Source organism: Dendrobium catenatum, unplaced genomic scaffold (genome assembly GCF_001605985.2).
Source record: "Dendrobium catenatum unplaced genomic scaffold, ASM160598v2 fragScaff_scaffold_1546, whole genome shotgun sequence".
NCBI lineage: Eukaryota > Viridiplantae > Streptophyta > Magnoliopsida > Asparagales > Orchidaceae > Dendrobium > Dendrobium catenatum.
Genome location: NW_021320008.1, coordinates 407,881 through 427,314, shown reverse-complemented (window position 1 = coordinate 427,314; position 19,434 = coordinate 407,881). Strand labels below are relative to the sequence as shown.

The 19,434-nt window shown below is 32.2% G+C and overlaps 1 protein-coding gene across 1 annotated transcript in view; it reads left to right on the top strand.

Annotated features, from left to right (window-relative positions):
* Window positions 1–18,642, top strand: part of LOC110106340 (MADS-box protein SOC1) — a 55,181-nt gene extending 36,539 nt beyond the window's left edge. Inside the window, exons 2-7 of the mRNA XM_020836208.2 lie at window positions 17,255–17,336; window positions 17,490–17,551; window positions 17,678–17,777; window positions 17,870–17,911; window positions 18,009–18,074; window positions 18,175–18,642. Coding sequence (XP_020691867.1) covers window positions 17,255–17,336; window positions 17,490–17,551; window positions 17,678–17,777; window positions 17,870–17,911; window positions 18,009–18,074; window positions 18,175–18,249 — 427 coding nt within the window. The 3' untranslated portion in view covers window positions 18,250–18,642. The remainder of the gene's footprint in view (window positions 1–17,254; window positions 17,337–17,489; window positions 17,552–17,677; window positions 17,778–17,869; window positions 17,912–18,008; window positions 18,075–18,174) is intronic.
* Window positions 18,643–19,434: the final 792 nt, after the last annotated feature.

The window sequence follows — 19,434 nt, the reverse complement described above, 5'->3', positions numbered from 1 at the left end:
TTCAAAGGATTTCAAATGGGCTCATGCTTAACCAAACTTTTTTTTTTTTTGATAAAACCCACAGATGAATCTACGTATTAATTTAAAATAGGAAATCACAAGTTCTTAAAGAACCTTCAGCTTTCAAAAAATACAACCATTGAAATAAAACTTAAAAGCCAATAGTTCTACCTGTTATAAAGAAAAGCAAAGAAAATAAAAATAACAAAACCATTCAAATGAAAAGAAAAGCTTAAAAATGGCGCAGGAAGATCCTCCGATCCTGATCAGAAGTCCAATGATCCAACAACCACCAAACCTGCAAGAAAACTTCCAAAGAGAACCAACAAAAAAAAGATGATAAACAACCCAACTCCAACAAACCAACAACCCAACAACTAACCTACAGAAACAATAACAGTAGCAAAAAATCACAAGACCACACCCACACACAATCACCACAGGAGAGAAGAACCAACAAGACCAAGAAAAACAAGCAGCACCCACCCAACCAAACCCAACAAGAAGGAATACCACAACCCCAAAAGAGTAAAACAACCAAAGGCCAAAACACCAAAAACAACCCTAGGAAAGATAGAAGAGGACCAACAACAATAGATAGAGAAGGCCAAACACCAAAAATGGCCCAGCCACCATACGAAGCAATGCAAAACAACAGGGCAAAACGATAAAGGGGAACCAACAACACTAGAAAGAACAACCAAAAGACCAAATTACTTCTTAGATTTTCTCCCATGGCTTTTACCGCCACCATGACAAAAAACTTTATGAATCATACGCCAAGAATTCAAACTATCGATCTCATTAAACTCATCGACAGGGTCACCCAAATCATCCCCAACACCCCTCCAAGGGGATGAAACAGACCCATCAAACCAATCAGAATAATCAACATAAGTATCATTTGAATTTATTGCAAATTGAGCTAACAGAGCTTCATTAGAAATCAGAGAAATAGGAACATCGATAAAAGACACGGTTTCATCATCAACATTAATAAACTACAAAGTCGGATCATCCAAAGAAGAGTCACCAAAAAGAGACACCAAACCACAAGAAGAATCATACAAATCAACCCTGTTAACGTCACAAGAACCCACATTAGCATCATCAAAATTATCATGACTATCCTTAGAAGCCTTCTCAACAAAAATAGGGGAGGTAGCCTGCTGAAGATTAGAATCATGAACTAAATACAAGCTATTATGAACATCTTTAACACTACTCTCACAATCCTCTTGAGCAGCACAATGCGAATTAATTAAAGGAGAGGCACATTGATTCTCAGGAATGTTAACCATTAGAAACAAAAAGTCACTATATGATAATTCGTTGTGAACACCATCAACCACAACCGATAAATTATGCAGACCCAACGAGACAGGCACATCATAAAAACTCGAATCAGTATCAAGATGTTGCAAAAGCCCAGTTTCCAAATTATCCACCTTATCTTGCAAAGTTAAGCCAACAAAAGCATTGCAAAGCTCACTAACAGCCATCTTCTCACCTGCAATATATGTTTTTCGATTATTTAAAGCCAAAACACCGGGACTTCACAACATGAATCGGGATAGAGCCAACATCTTGCTAATAAAAAACGCCAGCCTTCCTCAATTGACGATGTAATTTAATACATTCAGAATTTTTTTGACCCACAATTTTGAAGTGAAAATAAAAGCTAGACAAACCTTCCAAAACCACATTTTGAATATACCCAAATTTCTCAAGAGCAAGCCAAATTTAATCGAGATGGAACCTAGAAATGTACATTTCCATAAGAATATGTGCAATAAACAATATATAACCCACAATAGTAGCATTATTCATATGAAGCGGTTGGCCAAAAATAGTTCCCAAACCGAAAAGAATACGAGGAGAAAAGAGATGAGAACGAAGTTCAAGAAAGTAAATCCAGATAGGGACGATCGGAGATTCTTCTGATAAATGAGGAAAAAGGGGTCAATTTTATCAATTTCATAAAACAACCATAAAAAAAGTAAGATTTATGCACAAAAATCATTCCATAATCAACATCATTAGCGAGCTTGACCAGAACATTCCTCTGATTCAAAAAAGTGACAGAAAATTCATTCTAAAGTTTGAGGTTGAATTTTTTTTTTCTAATCGAATTTAGAACTGACTGATGGAGCAGAAACTTTACAACTAAATCATAATAAAAAAGCTTAGAAAGATGTAGAACTGATCCATAATGCCATCAAACCTCTAAGCGTAGTGACTTTCAGATCCGAAAAATCTACCGTATCAAATCCAACTAAAAGATCTTTGAAGGACTTAGAACGGTTCTTACAAGGAAGAAAGCCTAGATTGTTGTGCTTAAAGATAGATGACATAAGAAAAACCACTAAAAATCAAACGAAAACCAGAGTAGAGACCAAAGGAAACAGACTAAAGAAAGACGGAAGAAGAGCAAAGCAAAATCATGAGATTTGGGTTGGAGTTGACCAAACATAAGTCAAAGGTTCTTAGGAGTACATTTGCATATTAAATATTTAGGGACTTCCTATGGATGGTCTAATTGAACAAACTAAAGCAATTTGATCAATTAGGTTTAATAGGTTTACATAGGCTATGTGTGGGGTTCTTTTTGGGTTAACTGGATCAATTGAGCTGATTGAGTTAATGGTCTAAATGGCTTAATTTATCTATGATGAACTTACCCAGGGTGGTTGATTCAATCAATTTGATAAAATTAGGTCAATTTGATCAAAATATGGCGGATCTTATCCTCATATTGATGAATGAGGGTCAAGCTACTCAAGTTAATTGGAAAGGATGTTTAGAGGCAATTTGCATGAAATTGGCCAATTAAGCCTAAAAAGTTCAGTTAGTTCAATTTGGGTTGATTGAATCAATTAGTCAAATTGAGTTTGGTCAAAAGGTCAATTGAGGTCAAGTTAACTATGATTATTTAATTCAAATTAATTATAATGATTTGCTTAGCTCAATTTAGTTAAATGGATTAAATTGGTTACAATGGCTTAAGGGGTCAATTTGGGCTAAATGAACTAATTAGCCTATTCAAGGGTCAATTAGAGATAATTTATGTATGAATATGATTAATCGATTAAAATTTATATGTGGCTTATCTCAATCCATTTTGCCAATTTGAATGTTTTGGTCTTATATAGTTAAATTGGTCCTTTTGGGCTAAATTGGTTCAAAGTGTCCAATCAAGAAATACCAAAGATCTGTTTATATCTATTAGGTCATAGATAGCCTATTGGAATAGGTAGTTAACACTAATATTTCCAATTGTAGGGTTTGGGTCTAATTATCCTAGTTGGTCCTATTGAGCTAAGCTAGTGTTCAATGGGTCCTAATATGATCACATGGTAAATAATGGCCAACAAACTTATGTTTCGATAATTAAAATCCAATAAAAGAGGTTTGGCCAGTTAACTCTATTATTTGGTTCAAAATCGCCAATTGAGTTCACGAAATTAGGGTTTTTTGTGCTAGGCTGACCACAGGTCAAATTTGAGCCCACAAGTTAAGCTAAAGTGATCCACTAGTCGATTACAGTGTACAAGCTTGTGATTGAACCAGTGGAGAATATAATGGATGCTTATAACACTAATTCGGTATACTAAAACCAATTAGGATTAAGTGATTAACTTGTGGGCTTTTCATAAATAAGGGTTTTTCTTTATTAAGTATGAGGAAAAATTCCTTATGTACCATGTGATTAAGTATGAGGGAAAATTCCCCCAAAAAAAAAATGTGTGAGGGAAAATTCCCAATTAGGATTAAGTAATAAGTAATAGGGTTCAAAATCATTAACAAGGAGTTTTCCATCTTCACAATGTAATAAGGAATTTTCCCTCATACTTATTAAAAAAATGGCTTAGTTTTTAATGAATTTCAGAAGGCTTCTGACAAGACAGAAAGAAGATGGAAGTAGTGACTCCATGAAAATATGGCAGATATCTTTTTATCTTAAATTGTTTTTCTAGACCTCGTATCTATATATTTGTTTAAATTTGACACATATATATGGCATTTTCAAGGATTGAACGCTAGGTTTCTCTGTTCTTTTTCCCCCCTTCCCTATTCTAATGCGTGTTGTAATTATCTTTAGGTTTTAAGGCATTTTCATTGCCTAATTCTTGGAGCTTCAGATCTTTTTGCATGTAATACTTAAATCCATCATTAATTTTGACTTATCCTTGATTTTTTAATTTGATGTCCATCACACTATTAAATAAATGATAAAAAATAGTTCTTGTCGATATGTACGAAATATATTATAATGGATTAATTTATTCTTTAAGAGGTTGCTAGGACGTATAAAATAAAGTGTTTCTTCTAATTATGATTAAAATTACAGTTTGGAAGATTCAATTTTGCTGATTTAGGTGACTCAATAATTTTAGGCAATTTGCAAATCTTTTTTTTTTTAATAGTGATCTCCATTCAATTGTGTTAGGGCTATATTTTCTACTATATTCATAAAATGTGTCCTTTATTTCTTTTAAATATATGATTTGCCAGCAAGAATATTCCATAATAATCACATTAAAAAATTATTATTTTTCAGTGTGATTTCCCTTGATGACTCCATGCAATATAAGCATGCCAATATCCCAACAATACTCCAAGTATATTGTTATATTATATGTTGAAAAGTAATCAATTATATATCCATATAAGTATCGCTTCCATCTGAAAATTTAATTTTCATGTATGTCATATGTAAGCACGCTTTCTCAAAAAATTTTAGTTGATATGTTAGGGTTTAGGCTGGCATCCATTTTATCCTCCAGCTTGTGTGAATCAGGAATAATCATTATAAAAAATTTGTATGAAAGTGTCATGCACATCTAAGGGGAAGATTGTGTCGTTTAATTATGGCTGAACAATATGAATATAATGAAACAAATTAATTATATAGATTAAAATATAAATTGGTCTACTAAATTTTAGTGAGATAATATTTTGTATGAATGAGGAAAATGATTCTAGTTTATATATGGACCCATTTGAGAGAATGCAACCATTGCTATACAGATGAAGGCTGGACACTGAGAAAAAGATGATAATATTTCCACCTATATTACTCTTCTCTTTTGTAGGAGTCCAATAAATAGCTTATTTTTTATGGAATTGAAATTTGCATCACATCTTGAAGAAGTAAAAAATCTCTCATACAAGCTTCTAAAAGACTTCTCCCTTCTCTCTGGGTTGGCAATCCACACTCCCCTCCTTCCCCTTTTCTCTCTATTTGCTTGCGATTATGAATGCCTTACTGTTATAACCCAGTATGAGTACTTGGAATATTAAGTCGGAAACAAGCAATTGGACAGTAGTTAAATTTCTTATAAAACATAGTTGGAAATATAATAAATTATCATCTAAAATTTATGAAGAGCCACTAATTATCCATACAACAACAACAACAACATCATCAAGCATTTATCCTGCTATGTAGGGTTAGCTGCATGAATCTTTTTTCTCCATTGTGCCTTATTAAGAGTCAAATTCTCATTTAATTCTAATAAAGAATTATCAATTCTAATATTTTTTAACCAAGTTTTTTTAGGTCTACCTCTACCTTTCTTAACATAAGTCAAATCTAATATATCTACTTTCCTAACCTGGTCATCAGAAGGCTATCATTTTATGTGACAAAACCATCTAAGGCAACTCTCTCTCATCATATCTTCCACTGGAGCTACTCCATTCTATTCATGTATATACTCATTTCGTATCCTGTCTCTAAGAGTAAGCCCACTCATCCATCTAAGCATCCTCATCTCTGCAACACTTTTTTTTCTTAAATCTCTGCAGCACTTAACTTAATATTATGCTTCTCTTATAATGGCCAACATTCTGTACTATAAAGCAGTGCAGGTCTCACCATCATCTTATAGAATTTTCTCTTTAGTTTGAGGGGGATTTTTTTTATCACAAAACAAGCTTGATGCATTCCTCCACTTCAACCATCTAACTTGAATTCTATTAATAATATCCTCATCTATTTCACCTTCACTCTGAATAATAGATCAAAAATATCTAAAACGTATACTCTTATTAATGACTTGATCACCCAAAGTCACAAACCCTCCACTAGATCTATTATTACTAAAATTATACATTATATATTAAATTTTAGATCTACTCAAACGAAAGCCTTTAGACTCTAAAGTTGACCTCCACAATTCAAGTTTACCTTTAACACACTCTATAGTCTTATCAACAAGAAGAATATCATTAGCCAAAAGCATACGCCAACATACAATCTCTTCCAAATGTCTAGTGAGAACATCCATGATAAAAAAAAAAAGATACGGGCTTAAGGCTGATCCTTGATGTAATCCAACTGAAATAGGAAAAAACTTGGTCAAAAAACCTTGTGTTTGAACACAAGTAACAGCTCCTACATACATATACTTAATTACTTGAATATAAGCATTATTAATCACTTTCTTTTCTAGAACTCTCCATAACACTTCTCTTGGAACTTTACCATATGCTTTCTCTAAATTAATAAATATCATATGTAGATCCTCATTATTCTCTCTATACTTCTCCATCAAACCTCTCAATAAATGTATAACATCCATAATAGACTTACCCGGCATGAATCCAAATTGATTTTGAGAAACATTAGTATATCGCGCCGACATCAAACATATGCTTCATAACTCTCTCTCATAGTTTTAAAGTATGACACAATAACTTAATTCCTCTATAGTTTGCAAAATCTTGAACATCACCTTTATTCCTTAAAATAGGAATCAACACACTCATTTTCCACTCATCTAACAACTTTTTAGTCTTAAAAATAATATTAAAAAAATTTAATAAGCCAAAAAATTCATTCATCTCCTAAGCATTTTCACACCTCTATTGGAATAGCATCATGTCCAATAGCTTTTTCATACTTCATTCTTTTTTAAGTTTTCTCTCTAACTTCAGTTTTATTAATACTTAGATAAAAATAAAAAAAATTATTTTCATAGAAGGTGCTAAGATCACTAAAGTCAATCGCATTCTCACAATCTTCATTGAAAAATTTAGTAAAATATCGCATCCGCCTTTATTGAACATCCTCTTTTAATAAAAACACTTTTTGATATACATTCTTGATGGACTTCTCTTGAACTAAATCCTTACTACTACTATCTTTTTGTTTGACGAACTTATACATATATCTTTCACCTTCCTTACTATCGAATGTATTAACTAAATCATTAAAAGCTAAATTTTTTGTAACGCATATTAATTTTTTAGACTCCTTACATACCTCTTTATATCTTTCCTATTTACCATAATTTTTACATCTAAATTAATTTTATAGTAAATTTTTTTATTTTTTTATCTTTTTTTGCACATTTTGAGTCGATCACTAACTATTTTTACTATTATGAGCTTTTTCCTTCTATACTCCAAGCATATCTTTTCAATACTCTTCATATCACTAACTAATTTTTCTCATCTAATATTAGCTTTCTCATGCACAGACAAAATATTAAGATTTAGAATCTTACTACCAAAAATATTTTTGTTAATATATTTTAAATGCCCTCATCTAATCCTAGAATAAATTTTTACTTTATTTTTTTATTTTTTTGTCAAATCATCTTAAAGTCAAAAACTAATAAGCAATGTTGGAAATATAAACTTTCACTAGGAATGAATTTATAATCTTTGCAATCTAAACGATCTATTTTTCTTATAAGAAAATAATTAATATGAGTTTTACTATATTCAATCTTATAAGTGATGAAATGCTCATCTTTTTTCTTAAATAAAGAATTAGCAATTACAAAATCAAAAGCTAAACAAAAATCTAATTTGATCTTACCACCTTTATTAGTCACTCCAAATTAATAGCCATTATGAGTGCTTTTAAAATCATCTATCTCTCTACCAACATGTTCATTTAAATCTTCTCCAATAAAAATTCCTTTTTCAAGATGTATCTTTTATATTAATTCTTCTAAGTCATTACAAAATTTTAATTTTGAACACATATACAAACCTAATTAAGGAGCATAAACACTAATAATATTAGCATCAACAACAATCTTAAAGTTATAATTATATCTATCTCTTGAATAGTAGGTCACTTTAATCTTTCATGATTGTTGAAATATTAATAAAAAAATCAATCCCTATTTTTGTGTTCCTGCATTTTTTCTTGTTTATTATGTTGTTTTCACTTCCAAATCATATCACTCTTTTCCAATTTTTAATCTTGTTGTTATAAGTTACATGCATTATTTCTCAAGTAGAGTAAAATTTTGACAACCTGAATTTGAGAAAAATTACCTCTTTATGCCGGCACAAGGTTTGATTTTTATTATTTTTGTACTTTTTTATTTTATTATATTTCTTATACACAATTTGATATTGACTTGTTAAGTGATTTGGGCTTTATTCAAAATTTGGCTTGTCAAAAACTTAATTTGAGGAAATCAAGTATCAATTGATCATTGCTTTTATGTGGCTCTAAATTAATGTAGAACAGAGGGGGTCCACATACGATGAATGTGTCCACATACGGTGAATGTGTCCACATACGGTGAATGTGGACTTAAAGAATTTGTAAACTTGAATTATTAAGATACGAAAAGGAGAATTATGACAGGTCTTTAATTAAATTCAAATTGGGAGAAATAAGGAAAGCCTCCTAATATAATTCATCCTATTTTAAGAAAGAATTTTAAATTCAAATTAATTTAAATTTGAATTTACAAACTTTCAACTTAAGATGCATCGAATAAGGAATGTCTTTAATAATCAATTTGAAAAGTGGAGGGAAAGAGAAAATAGAAAGGGGGTAGGGTCGAAGGCTAGCATGATTATGGGTGATTGATATAAGGGGTTAAAGGTGACTATATTTAGAATATTAAAATAGGAAAGTGGATTAAATCAACTCCTATTTAAAAATTCAAAATTACATGATTTGAGGGACTTCCCTAAAATAGTTTTCCTCATTTAGGAAGTAAAATTCAAATTCAAATTCAATTGAATATGTATTTAAATAGTTTCCAAAATTAAATGGAGCTAATTTAGAAAAGGATTTGAATGCTAGATTTTAAATCTTGGAGCCAAGGGATGGATGATGACCGGCGGCTTTGGGAAGGGGATTGGGCTAGCGGTTGGGTGTCTTTTGGCCTAGGGTTCAGGTGGAGTTTTTTGCCAATAGGAGAAAGAGAGATGGGGAAGTGGCGGTTAGGAAAATAAGGAGAATTAAAAAAAAGATAAAAGATAAAACCGCAAGTCTTGTACTCTTCGGAAAACTGACGGGTGATACGTTACCCTTCTCCAAGGAGCTTCAAGCCTCGAGCCCGGACACATCCTGCGGCTGGTGAAACCTCTGATTCCTTCCCATAGGAATCTCACTAGCGTCCTCCCAAAAGAACACAATTTTTATTATAATTCCATCATACCTAATACAAGAGAAGTGGCCTCTATATATAGGCTTCAAAAAAAACTAAATGCAAATTTGCCCCTTGGGCTTACATAAGACAAGACTCTTAAATGAAAAGGGTAAAAAAAGAAAATTGTAAAATTAAATCAAAATATAATTAATAAACTAAAATAAAACGGAGTGATCTCGGCCATCGATCTTTGACTCTTCCTTTGAATATCGTCAAATGTCCCCATCATAAATCCTTACCATTTTCTATGAATTATTTTAATCAGTTTATTACCAGATGAGTTTTAATTTATTATTGCCAATTTTTATTTAAATAGAACCCATATATAAATTATTTGATGAGTTTATGTTATGGAGATTCTCAATTTTCTTTACATACATGTACTTATACCATGTATCATCTTAGTTGTTTTAGAAAACTTTAATCTTAAGTCATCCTGCATCAATAACACACTAACACATATTAGACATGATGTTATAGGCAATACATATAATCTCATCATCATTTACCAAAAAAAAAATCTTATAATTTATAATAGAATTTTATGTAGGTCTAGCATTTGAAGACTTAAATTATGAAATTAAACACAAGTTGAATTTAAAATCAGCAAGCTATTAATCATGGGGATGCGTGAAACAAGCATCAAAACAAGTAAGAAAGTAATCCACAAATAGCAATAAATTACAACCAAAGTTTTAGAATTCAAGAAGGATAAATCAAATCAATAACATAAATTAGTTACTATAAGAACCATGCACTCCATGATTTATGAAGCTAGTGAATTTAAATAAACATGAAAATAGTGTGCCACAGAGAATTGGACTTCAAAGATATATATCTACTTAAGTGTATGAAGTAAGAGTAAAAAATCTTAGCTGTTTGCGTCACAGAGAAGCGTCCTTCATACGTGGTGTTGTCTCGACCAGTTGATCTTCAAAGGTTGCTCCATAGTTTCTTCTTGGTGTCTTGCTTCATAGTGGAGAAGAATAGATGATGGCCGAACTCTGGAAGGAAGGAGGCCACGATTTTTTTTTCTTTTTGCTATTTGGGGAAGATTGGGAATGGTGTGATGTTAAATTGGGGAGAGTGGGATTGGAAATTGAAAAAGTAGCTTTGGAAAAGGGAAAAGTTAAAAGTAAACTTTGCAATTCATGGGTTAACTTCCCATTAATTAACATGAAGAGTTTAAAAAATGGGCCAACCGTAGGGTAAGGGAAGGGGTTGTGGCTCTTCCAATTCCCAACTAATTTTGAAAATGAAAAGAAGGAGAGTAGTAACTTCTGAATTCATAATTTCAAGAGATAAGTGGGGTCCAATTGGAATCCCAAAGGTCAAAATCTCATATTTGGAAATTTTGGATTGGGGACTTGGATGTGGAGGTGGTGGTGGTGGTGGGCTTGCCATGGGCAGTGGAAGGGGTGGCTGGCCGAGAGAGGGATGGGGAGAGGGGCTGATCGGCAGTGGTTAGGGAGGAAGGAGGGAAAGAGAAAGAGATACAAGTGAAAAGCCAAGATCTCACCTTAATGGGTTGTTGGATACTTTATTTTCCTTCTCCTAAGGCTTCACCACTCCTTCATACTCACTCTCACACAAGAGAAGAGGGATGAAATTAGAATTCATTAAAAAATAATCACCATCAGTTCATCACATTACAAGGGAGGAAGAGAGCCATATATATAGGCTCCACCGTATGACAAGATAAAAAGTCACAAATGTCCTTGGGCTTACAACATAACATTAAGGAGCAATTCATAAACTAAATTAAATCACACACAACTACTAATACTATAACGACTCAATCGTAGTCATCGATTGGCTTTCGATATACGGCCCCTTCTATGATAAACCTTCCATGCATTGCTGTCCCCATCAAAATTTTATTTAAATATGAAAAGTAATAGGAATAATATCATACACTCTTAATAATTCAACTAATAATAGTGAATAAAAAAATTTTCTTTTACACAAATTTAATGGATTTTTAACATTAAAATCTTAGATACCCAAAATAAAAGAAAAAGTATACCTAAGGTAGAAACATAAATCCCTAGCATGACACACAGGAGGCCTAAAAGCATGTTCCTTGGTTGGTTTGGAGAATCACCCTATTATGATCTATTGAGTACAAAATAATAACCATTTATATTTTTTCCATTCTCAAATTCCTTTAAAAGTGTGGCAAGCAATGGTATCACTAGAGGAATTACGAAGGGATCAAAACAATGTATCAAATGAAGGACTACATTAATTAATTCGTCATCATGGGCTTCAGGTAGAAAATAATTGGCAGAGAAATGATGAAGTTTAAATATTCAACATTTAGAAGTTTTATTTGTAATTCTTTTCTCTCATAACTTATGTTGCATGTTGACGGTGTTATGTGTGGAATCTGATTGTATTGATCAATCTGGTTATTCTGTTATTTCAAACTTCAAAGTTTGTCGTGTACACTGGGGGGTGCGGGGGGTTTACCCCTGCTTGCGTTCTATGATCTTGGAAGTGATGAAGTTTAACTTTTTTTTTTCCGTACGGATCAAGACAAAGGTTCAAGCGCTGTGAGATGGACCGGATGATTTTCTTTCTCGTTTTTATGAGGGGTTGCATCCCTTGGATTTATTTACTTGGCTTTCTCTTATATTTTGTGTGTGTAGACATTGAGAATGTACACATGTGAGAAGAGAAGCAAAGAGAGAGTGAGAGAGAAGAGAGATTTGTACTTATTTCTCCCAATTTTCATAGTGGATTTTTTGGTGTGATGTGGCTCCCTGATTTTTTCCCCTTTTGGGGTTTTCCATGTTAAATCCTAGTGTCCTTACTTTTCTGCTCCCTCTATTTTATTGCTTGTTTCGTCATTGTGATGTTTACTCATCATCTTCCCAAAAGACAGATCGTGTATTTTTTTCCCCAAAAAGAAAATATTGTATTAATTGTACAATGCTATTAGAGATAAATTGGCTTGAGACTAGGTGCAGATAAAATAAGGATTACACAAGGTTAATTAAAGACCGAATTGAATATATGGAGGTTACAGGTCATAATTTGTACTGGAATTTGTGAACCATACTGCTTGAATTAGAGCTCTTTGATTATTGACAAATGATGCGTGTCTTAGCACATCATGAAATTGTGAGAACATTAAGGACGACAGAAGGAGCACCAGTAGGTATTTTTTGTTGTGTTGGTCTGTCAAGCAGTAAAATAACAGTTCTTAATAAATTATCATTAATAGAAGGAACCTGAATGAAACAATCATTTTTATAGAAAAACAATCTAACGTTTTCAGTTGATTGAAATTGGTGAAATAGATTCCAGAGTTGAAATAAACAACTTCAAAAGGTGAGTCTGTTGGGCTTCCAGGAAGGAAAAAAAAACTGTGGCAAGTTATCACCTTGATGTTTCAAGAATGAAAAACTTTGGTGAGTTGCTTTTATCAAAGGAAAAGGTTGTTATATAACAATAAAATGTTACAAGGATACCCTAAATAATATAACTGATACTAAATATTTGTGCTAAGGTAAATGATAAGTATTTATAAGGATAATACTATGTTCTGGTACATTGTTTTCCCGTTAAGCTGGTCCAACTATACGCGCAAAAGTTGCATTCTTTCTCAACCTCATAAAGAAGATCATCTTATTTTGAAGCATCTCTTTCAGCAAAGCTTTGTCTAATCCCTTAAACGAGCCTTCTAAATACAAAATGAGAAAGAGATAATATAGGCATAATCAACACGAGTTGCAATCTAGGCATGTACAAATTTATTAATTTATATATTTTTAAGTTTTGTAATTATTATTTATAGAGATGTTCAATTTCAACAGCTATCTGTTTGACAGAGCACATTATCATGAAATTTTGAACTCAGTTTGTATCATGCAATGAATTTTGTTGACATGTTGCACAAATTATATGGGGAATCATCTTTATAAATCATGTACATTTACACACTACTTTAGATTTATATTAATGGATTAAGAAAATGGCGTAGAAATTTTAATGTTTATGGTTTTTATGCAAATCTCAAGTTTTATAATTCATCTGAAATGCAAGATCTCAACTTTTATGTTCATCTTACATAACGTGTGCGTAGAGATGAGCAGATTCATAATCTTAGTACTTATTTTATTATAGGATATTTTGTTTCCTTAGTATTTTATATTATTCTATTTCTGTTGATTCTTCCTTTATTCATTGTTCTTCGGATCTTTAGTTGGATTATGGAGTCTAATTCCTTTTGGGTTGTTTTTTTGGACCTTGCCCTTCAGTTGTGCTGTGAAGTCTAATTCCTGCTAGGTCTATTTTGGCCTGAAAGAGGGGCCGTTACCTTGTTTCTTTGATCCTTGTTGGGCGTGAGTCCATAGCTAGTGTAATTCTAATGGTTCGTGTCCGTTTCTGTGTTTCCCTCTGGGTTTTGACGTTTGCTAGTTCTTGAGTATTTGCTGCTTCTAGCCTTCTATGATTTGGGATCTTCAGTTGAGGGAATTCAGGTGTGGCTTTGCATGATTTGCTGTTCTACTGTGGCTGTGACTTGTTGTTTCTACATATGCTGAAGTAGAGCTAATCTGAAAACTGAAGCAACATCCAACTCCATTTCATGTGAATTAGATCAACGACCTCCTTACCTGTCGGGAAATTATTTTGTGCGGAGTCTGAACGTAGATGATCTTCCGGATTGCTGTGTATGCACTGCGTATTTGTAGATATGCAGCAAATACTAAGACAATCATTAGTTGTGAGTATTTGCTAAGTATTTAGTGAGTATTTTCTACGTTTTTGTTGAGTTTTTTTACTGAGTATTTAGTGAGTATTGTTGATTTGTTGCTTTTTCGCTGCGTATCTACAAATACGCAGTACATACGTAATGCGTACGCAGTAAGTACGCAGTGCGTACACAACAACCAGAAAATCCTCTACATTCGGACTCCGTATAGAATAATTTTCCCTACATGTCACCACTAGATATTTAGTGCCTAACTTTTAGTGTGATATTATCTCTATGGATATAACACACATCTCTTTGTTAGGTCATATATAACTGTATGTCTTTGACATAATAAGATATGCCAGTTAACAAAATATCTCAAACAAGGACCACTTTAGATCTCCAGCCTGTCCAACATCCAAAAAAATCTTCTATCCTTCTATTGTTGGTATTTGGCTCATCTCTTCTGGATTATGTTCCTATCACTTTTGTTTTGCAGATACCTTTGGATTGTGAATCCTTAGATAGCCTTTCTCTTAGTTTTCTTTTTTGTAAAGCCTATCTGTCCTGTGAAGAATGATATTTTATTATTCCATCAGATTCATGTGCTTGATATGGTCCCTACGCCTTGTCTTCCTTTAGATTTTACCTTAGCCCCTCTTTATTAGATGTGTTGACTGATGATGACTTTCTTGTAATAGTTGAGTTGCTTTATGATGCATAGCATACTTCTGCATTTTTTTGGTATGTTATTTTAATGGTCATCACTCACTTTATGTTTCACACCTTTGACATTAATGATAAGTACCTCCAAGCTATTTTTCAAAATTTACTTGTGCTAGTAATGTTTTTGTCTATGTTTCATCTTACATTTCTGTCCCTACTACCAATCTAGTTATAAAATGCTACATAATTTATAAGATATTTGAATCAACTTATTCTTTTCACAGTTTGATTGCTGATATGTATTATTTTTTCCTTTGTATTTCATATCTCGCCATTTAAAAAAATCATTTAATTAAGGGAATGGATGACTGACTAACATGGCTTAGTTCTAACCTGTGGACCATTGTTGCGTACTTTGTATTACTTTGTATCCAAATATTATATATGCGTGAATGAAATGTAATTTCAAATTATGCAAGTTGAAATCAAAACTTGAAAGGAGTTTTTTTTCCTTGGAATCGGTTTGACAGTTATTTCCTTGGAATCGGTTTGACGGTTATTTCCTTGAAATCAAACATGCAATTTGTTTTCTTCTTTATAAGCCTCTCAAATTTGTGCAAAATCTGCCTTCATTTCTTTCCACCATTACTCACTTCAACACCCCATAACAACTCCAATTCTCATTTCTATCTCATCACCATATCCTAAACCATCAGTGAAAGCCCTCACACCACCTTAAGCCCTAGAATCTATCCCCATAAGCTGCACATACTGGACTAAAACCCGAATCTCTTGACCCCTCTTAAAGCAGTTGACTTAGTGTTGATTTTAGGACATTGAATGATGTTAAGAGCTTGTTCAAGCTCTTCAAGATGATAAAAAATAGAAATTGTCATGATTGGTATTCTGATGATATTTATATTAATGTCCTATGTCTAAACTTTTAATGGTATGTTAAATTCTAATGTTTTGTTTGGTTAGTTAACTTATTTATATAATGACTTCATTAATTACTTCATGATTAATGAAAGATGTGTTAGATTGGCTTATGCTGAATTGATAGGTTTTGCTTGAATCTTTTTGCTAGAAGTTCAAAATGATTATTTTGCATAGTTGATGGCATGAATGAATGAATTTTTTATGTTTGATGTGAAGACTCTTCTTTTCATCTATATATTTTAGAATTGTGTACCTTCATAAGTGTGAACCTTGAAGAATGAATTCTAGTAGACTTTATCTCCTCATAGATGTATGATGCTTGCTTTTCTCTTAGTTTATTAGGTTTTTTTTAATCTTTTCTATTAATTTATTTTTTCTTTATTTTCAAGATTTTCAACATCATGTTTAATCTTGGATCAAAATGTCTATATACATTATGAGCTTGTACTACTTTGAAAAAAAGTAAAATTTCTTTTTGTTGGATAAAGATCGAGTATTAATTTTTCACTGATAGTATCCAAATTAATGTGCTGATTTTCATTCAAATCTTTGTTTCCTATCAGAAACTTTCAAATACTACATTAAAATTGTCATGCCTAACTTCTAACAATTAAATTTTAAATGCTACTTTTTTGTTATGAATTTTTATATATTATTATTTTCTCAAGGGACTAATCAGTATTTTATTGTTGAAACCCCACCTTCCCTCCCTCCCCGGCCACACCAACACACACACACACACACATATATATATATATATAAAAAAGCTTATTGATCCTCTGAAGACTAAAATTTTAGCTCAAAGTTTGAAGATTGCTCAAGATTAAATCAATTTTTAGCTCAATGATTTTTTTTTCGATTTCAATTCAAGCCTAGATTGAATCGTGTTGGCTTGTGATTTGGTCGAAATATAAATAATATGTATATTTTTTTATTTTTGATATATAGATATATGTGCACATTTGTATGTGCGTATCATACATTCAAATAAATGCTTTTAAAATAAATTTATGAATTAAAAAAGGAAAGTAGCTTATTTCAAATTGGCTCGAAAACAAATACTTTCGATCCAGAAGCTGATTTCATTCCATCCTACATATGTTCGAGCCAATTTTTAGCTAGGACTAGATTAGATTGCAATGAAAGGAGAAAATAGTCAAATTAAGGAGCATAACATTAGATAATAATTATGTAATGACCCAATTCACATTTATGTGATGTTTTATTTGCTTTTGCTTAACTTGTCTTATACCTAGCTAAATTTTATGATTTTACCTTTATTGGTGCAGTTTTCTAGGTCAACTATTTTAAGAGTGCTCAGAAATGTGTATGCTTATTAGTGGAGTTCCCAATGAAACTCCACTTGCTACACTAATCAGCATCTCACACCAATTACTTAGAGTATTCTAAGATGTTAAAATTTTGAAAATGCTCCTTATAATCAAACTCATAACAGTTGGAACTTTCTGTTCTTTTTTTTATATATAATTGATTCTATAAACTGATTTACTGTTTTATTTTTTTTACACTTTAGTATGCTGAACACCATTGAGCGTTACAAAATGCACGTCAAAGATATGATTGAAAATAGCAGATCAACGGAACAAAATATTCAGGTACAAATGATATTTTGCTTCTATCATAAAATTTTTCGCAACCGTTTAAAGTCATACAAAAGTGAGGATAGAATTTTAAGATTATAATATTGATCATTTTCATCAGCAATTTTGGGTTTTTAACAATTAATGATATGATCTTCTGAAATGCAGCAATGGAAGCACGATTTAGAAGTCAAGGCAAGGAAGATTGAACTCCTTGACGTATCTAAGCGGTGAAAAACTAGAGATTTAAGATTAAAAAATTTCCTTTCTTCCATTGCATACAAGAAAAAAAAGGAAGGTTTTTGCCATCAACATATATGTGACATTCAAAAACTTAAAAATGATTATTGCTGCAGGAAGCTAATGGGTGAAAGCTTGGAATCCTGCTCTGTTGAGGAGCTGAATGAATTAGAGAGTCAGCTCGAGCAGAGCCTAAGCAGAATTAAGAAAAGAAAGGTTGGTAATGGTGACATTGCTTTGATACGTTTTTCATATTACCATTTACAAAACCATTGTATTTTTGGCATCATAATCCTTCAATATTTCAGAACCTTGTTCTAAAAGAGAAGATAACACAACTGAAAGATAAGGTGAGCTATTGATCTCTTTTTAAAACAATGGAAACCAAAGTAAAGGAACATGCTTTTCTAATGAGATTTCAGCCTCATTCCCTTGATATAAATGCAGGAGAGAGAGCTGCAGGAAGAAAATGATTTGCTTAAAAGGCAAGCAAGTCGCTTAGCCTCATCTTTGGTGAGTTAATTACCATTTAACCATTAGCCTTTGCAGTTGGAAGTATAAAATTTGGTTTTATAGGTTCATAAAGCCTGATCTTCCCATATATGCTCCTCAGGAAATTGTTCCTCAAGGTGATAGCCACTATAAGGATGTAGAGACAGAACTGTATATAGGATGGCCGGGAAGATGAAGGACCCAACAACTGTGGAAATGGTGATTTTTTTACACTCCCAGGTATTCAAACGCACCATAAATATTTTGCACAATTGCAAAGTTAACTCAAATGTGTAGCATAATTTGCATTCTCATCCAATTCCTTTGTAATCAACCAACATAAAAATTGTTGTAAAGAATAATAGGGGTATAGAGTGATTGCATAAGCAAATTCCAAAGGTTAGATTCCTGCAGCACAGCCATGTTACTATATTACTTCTTCTGCTCTGCAACTCGATCTGTAAACGTTAGGTTGTGTTCTTGGCTATTAAATCAAAGATTATGAAAGCTAAGATTCAAGTATGTATTGAGGACTTGGAAAGAATATTTTAGGCTCACTTTGGTGCATAAGAATGGTAAGATTAAGTTTTGTATTGAGTTAGATTAAGCTATGGGTATGGATTTTAAAACCTGCAGAAAAGAGTAAAAGAGCAAAAGAAAAGTGCTTTGTGAAATGCAAGCTGTGCAACCATTATCCATCTTATGCTATGTTTGTTAGTTCATTTTAATGATTTTTGCACACCATTTTTTTTTTTTTTCCAAATTTTAAACTTTGAGTAGAAGATGAATTTAAATTTGCTAAGTTAGGCACTCTTAGCGAAAGGAAATGGATACAAATGGTGAAATTATCAGAAGTGACTATGTTAGGTTGGGCTCATTTTGTTGGGTTTTTTTTTTTTTGATAAAAAATATATATTGAGAAGCTGTTACCAGAAAATTACTACATGAAATAGTTTAAGGATCCATTTGGGGGCAGTTTTCTTATAATTTTTTATTTCTTTGGAAAATTGTTGGGACAAACCCATTTTTCATTGCTGAAGAGGGGATATACAAAAAGAACATAAAAAGGGGGAAAATTAAGAAGTTAACATAACATTAAGAATCTATATAAAACAAATTGAAAAACAACCTAAAAAAAAGGGCTATGGGAGAATAGAAGAGATAAAACTAGAAGGCACGAAGGCTAGTAAGATTTAGGAAGTAGCATGAGACTTTTCGCAAAAATAGCCAATGAAGAACGAGCACAACCCAATTGCCTAGGCTATGAGACTTCCATTCTTTCATATTTTGGAAACTTTATGTTTTGATTTATTATGAAGATGTGTTGTTGAATGAATAGAAAGAAAGAAATTTTTTCTCTTGGTCCGATCTCCGTTCCCGT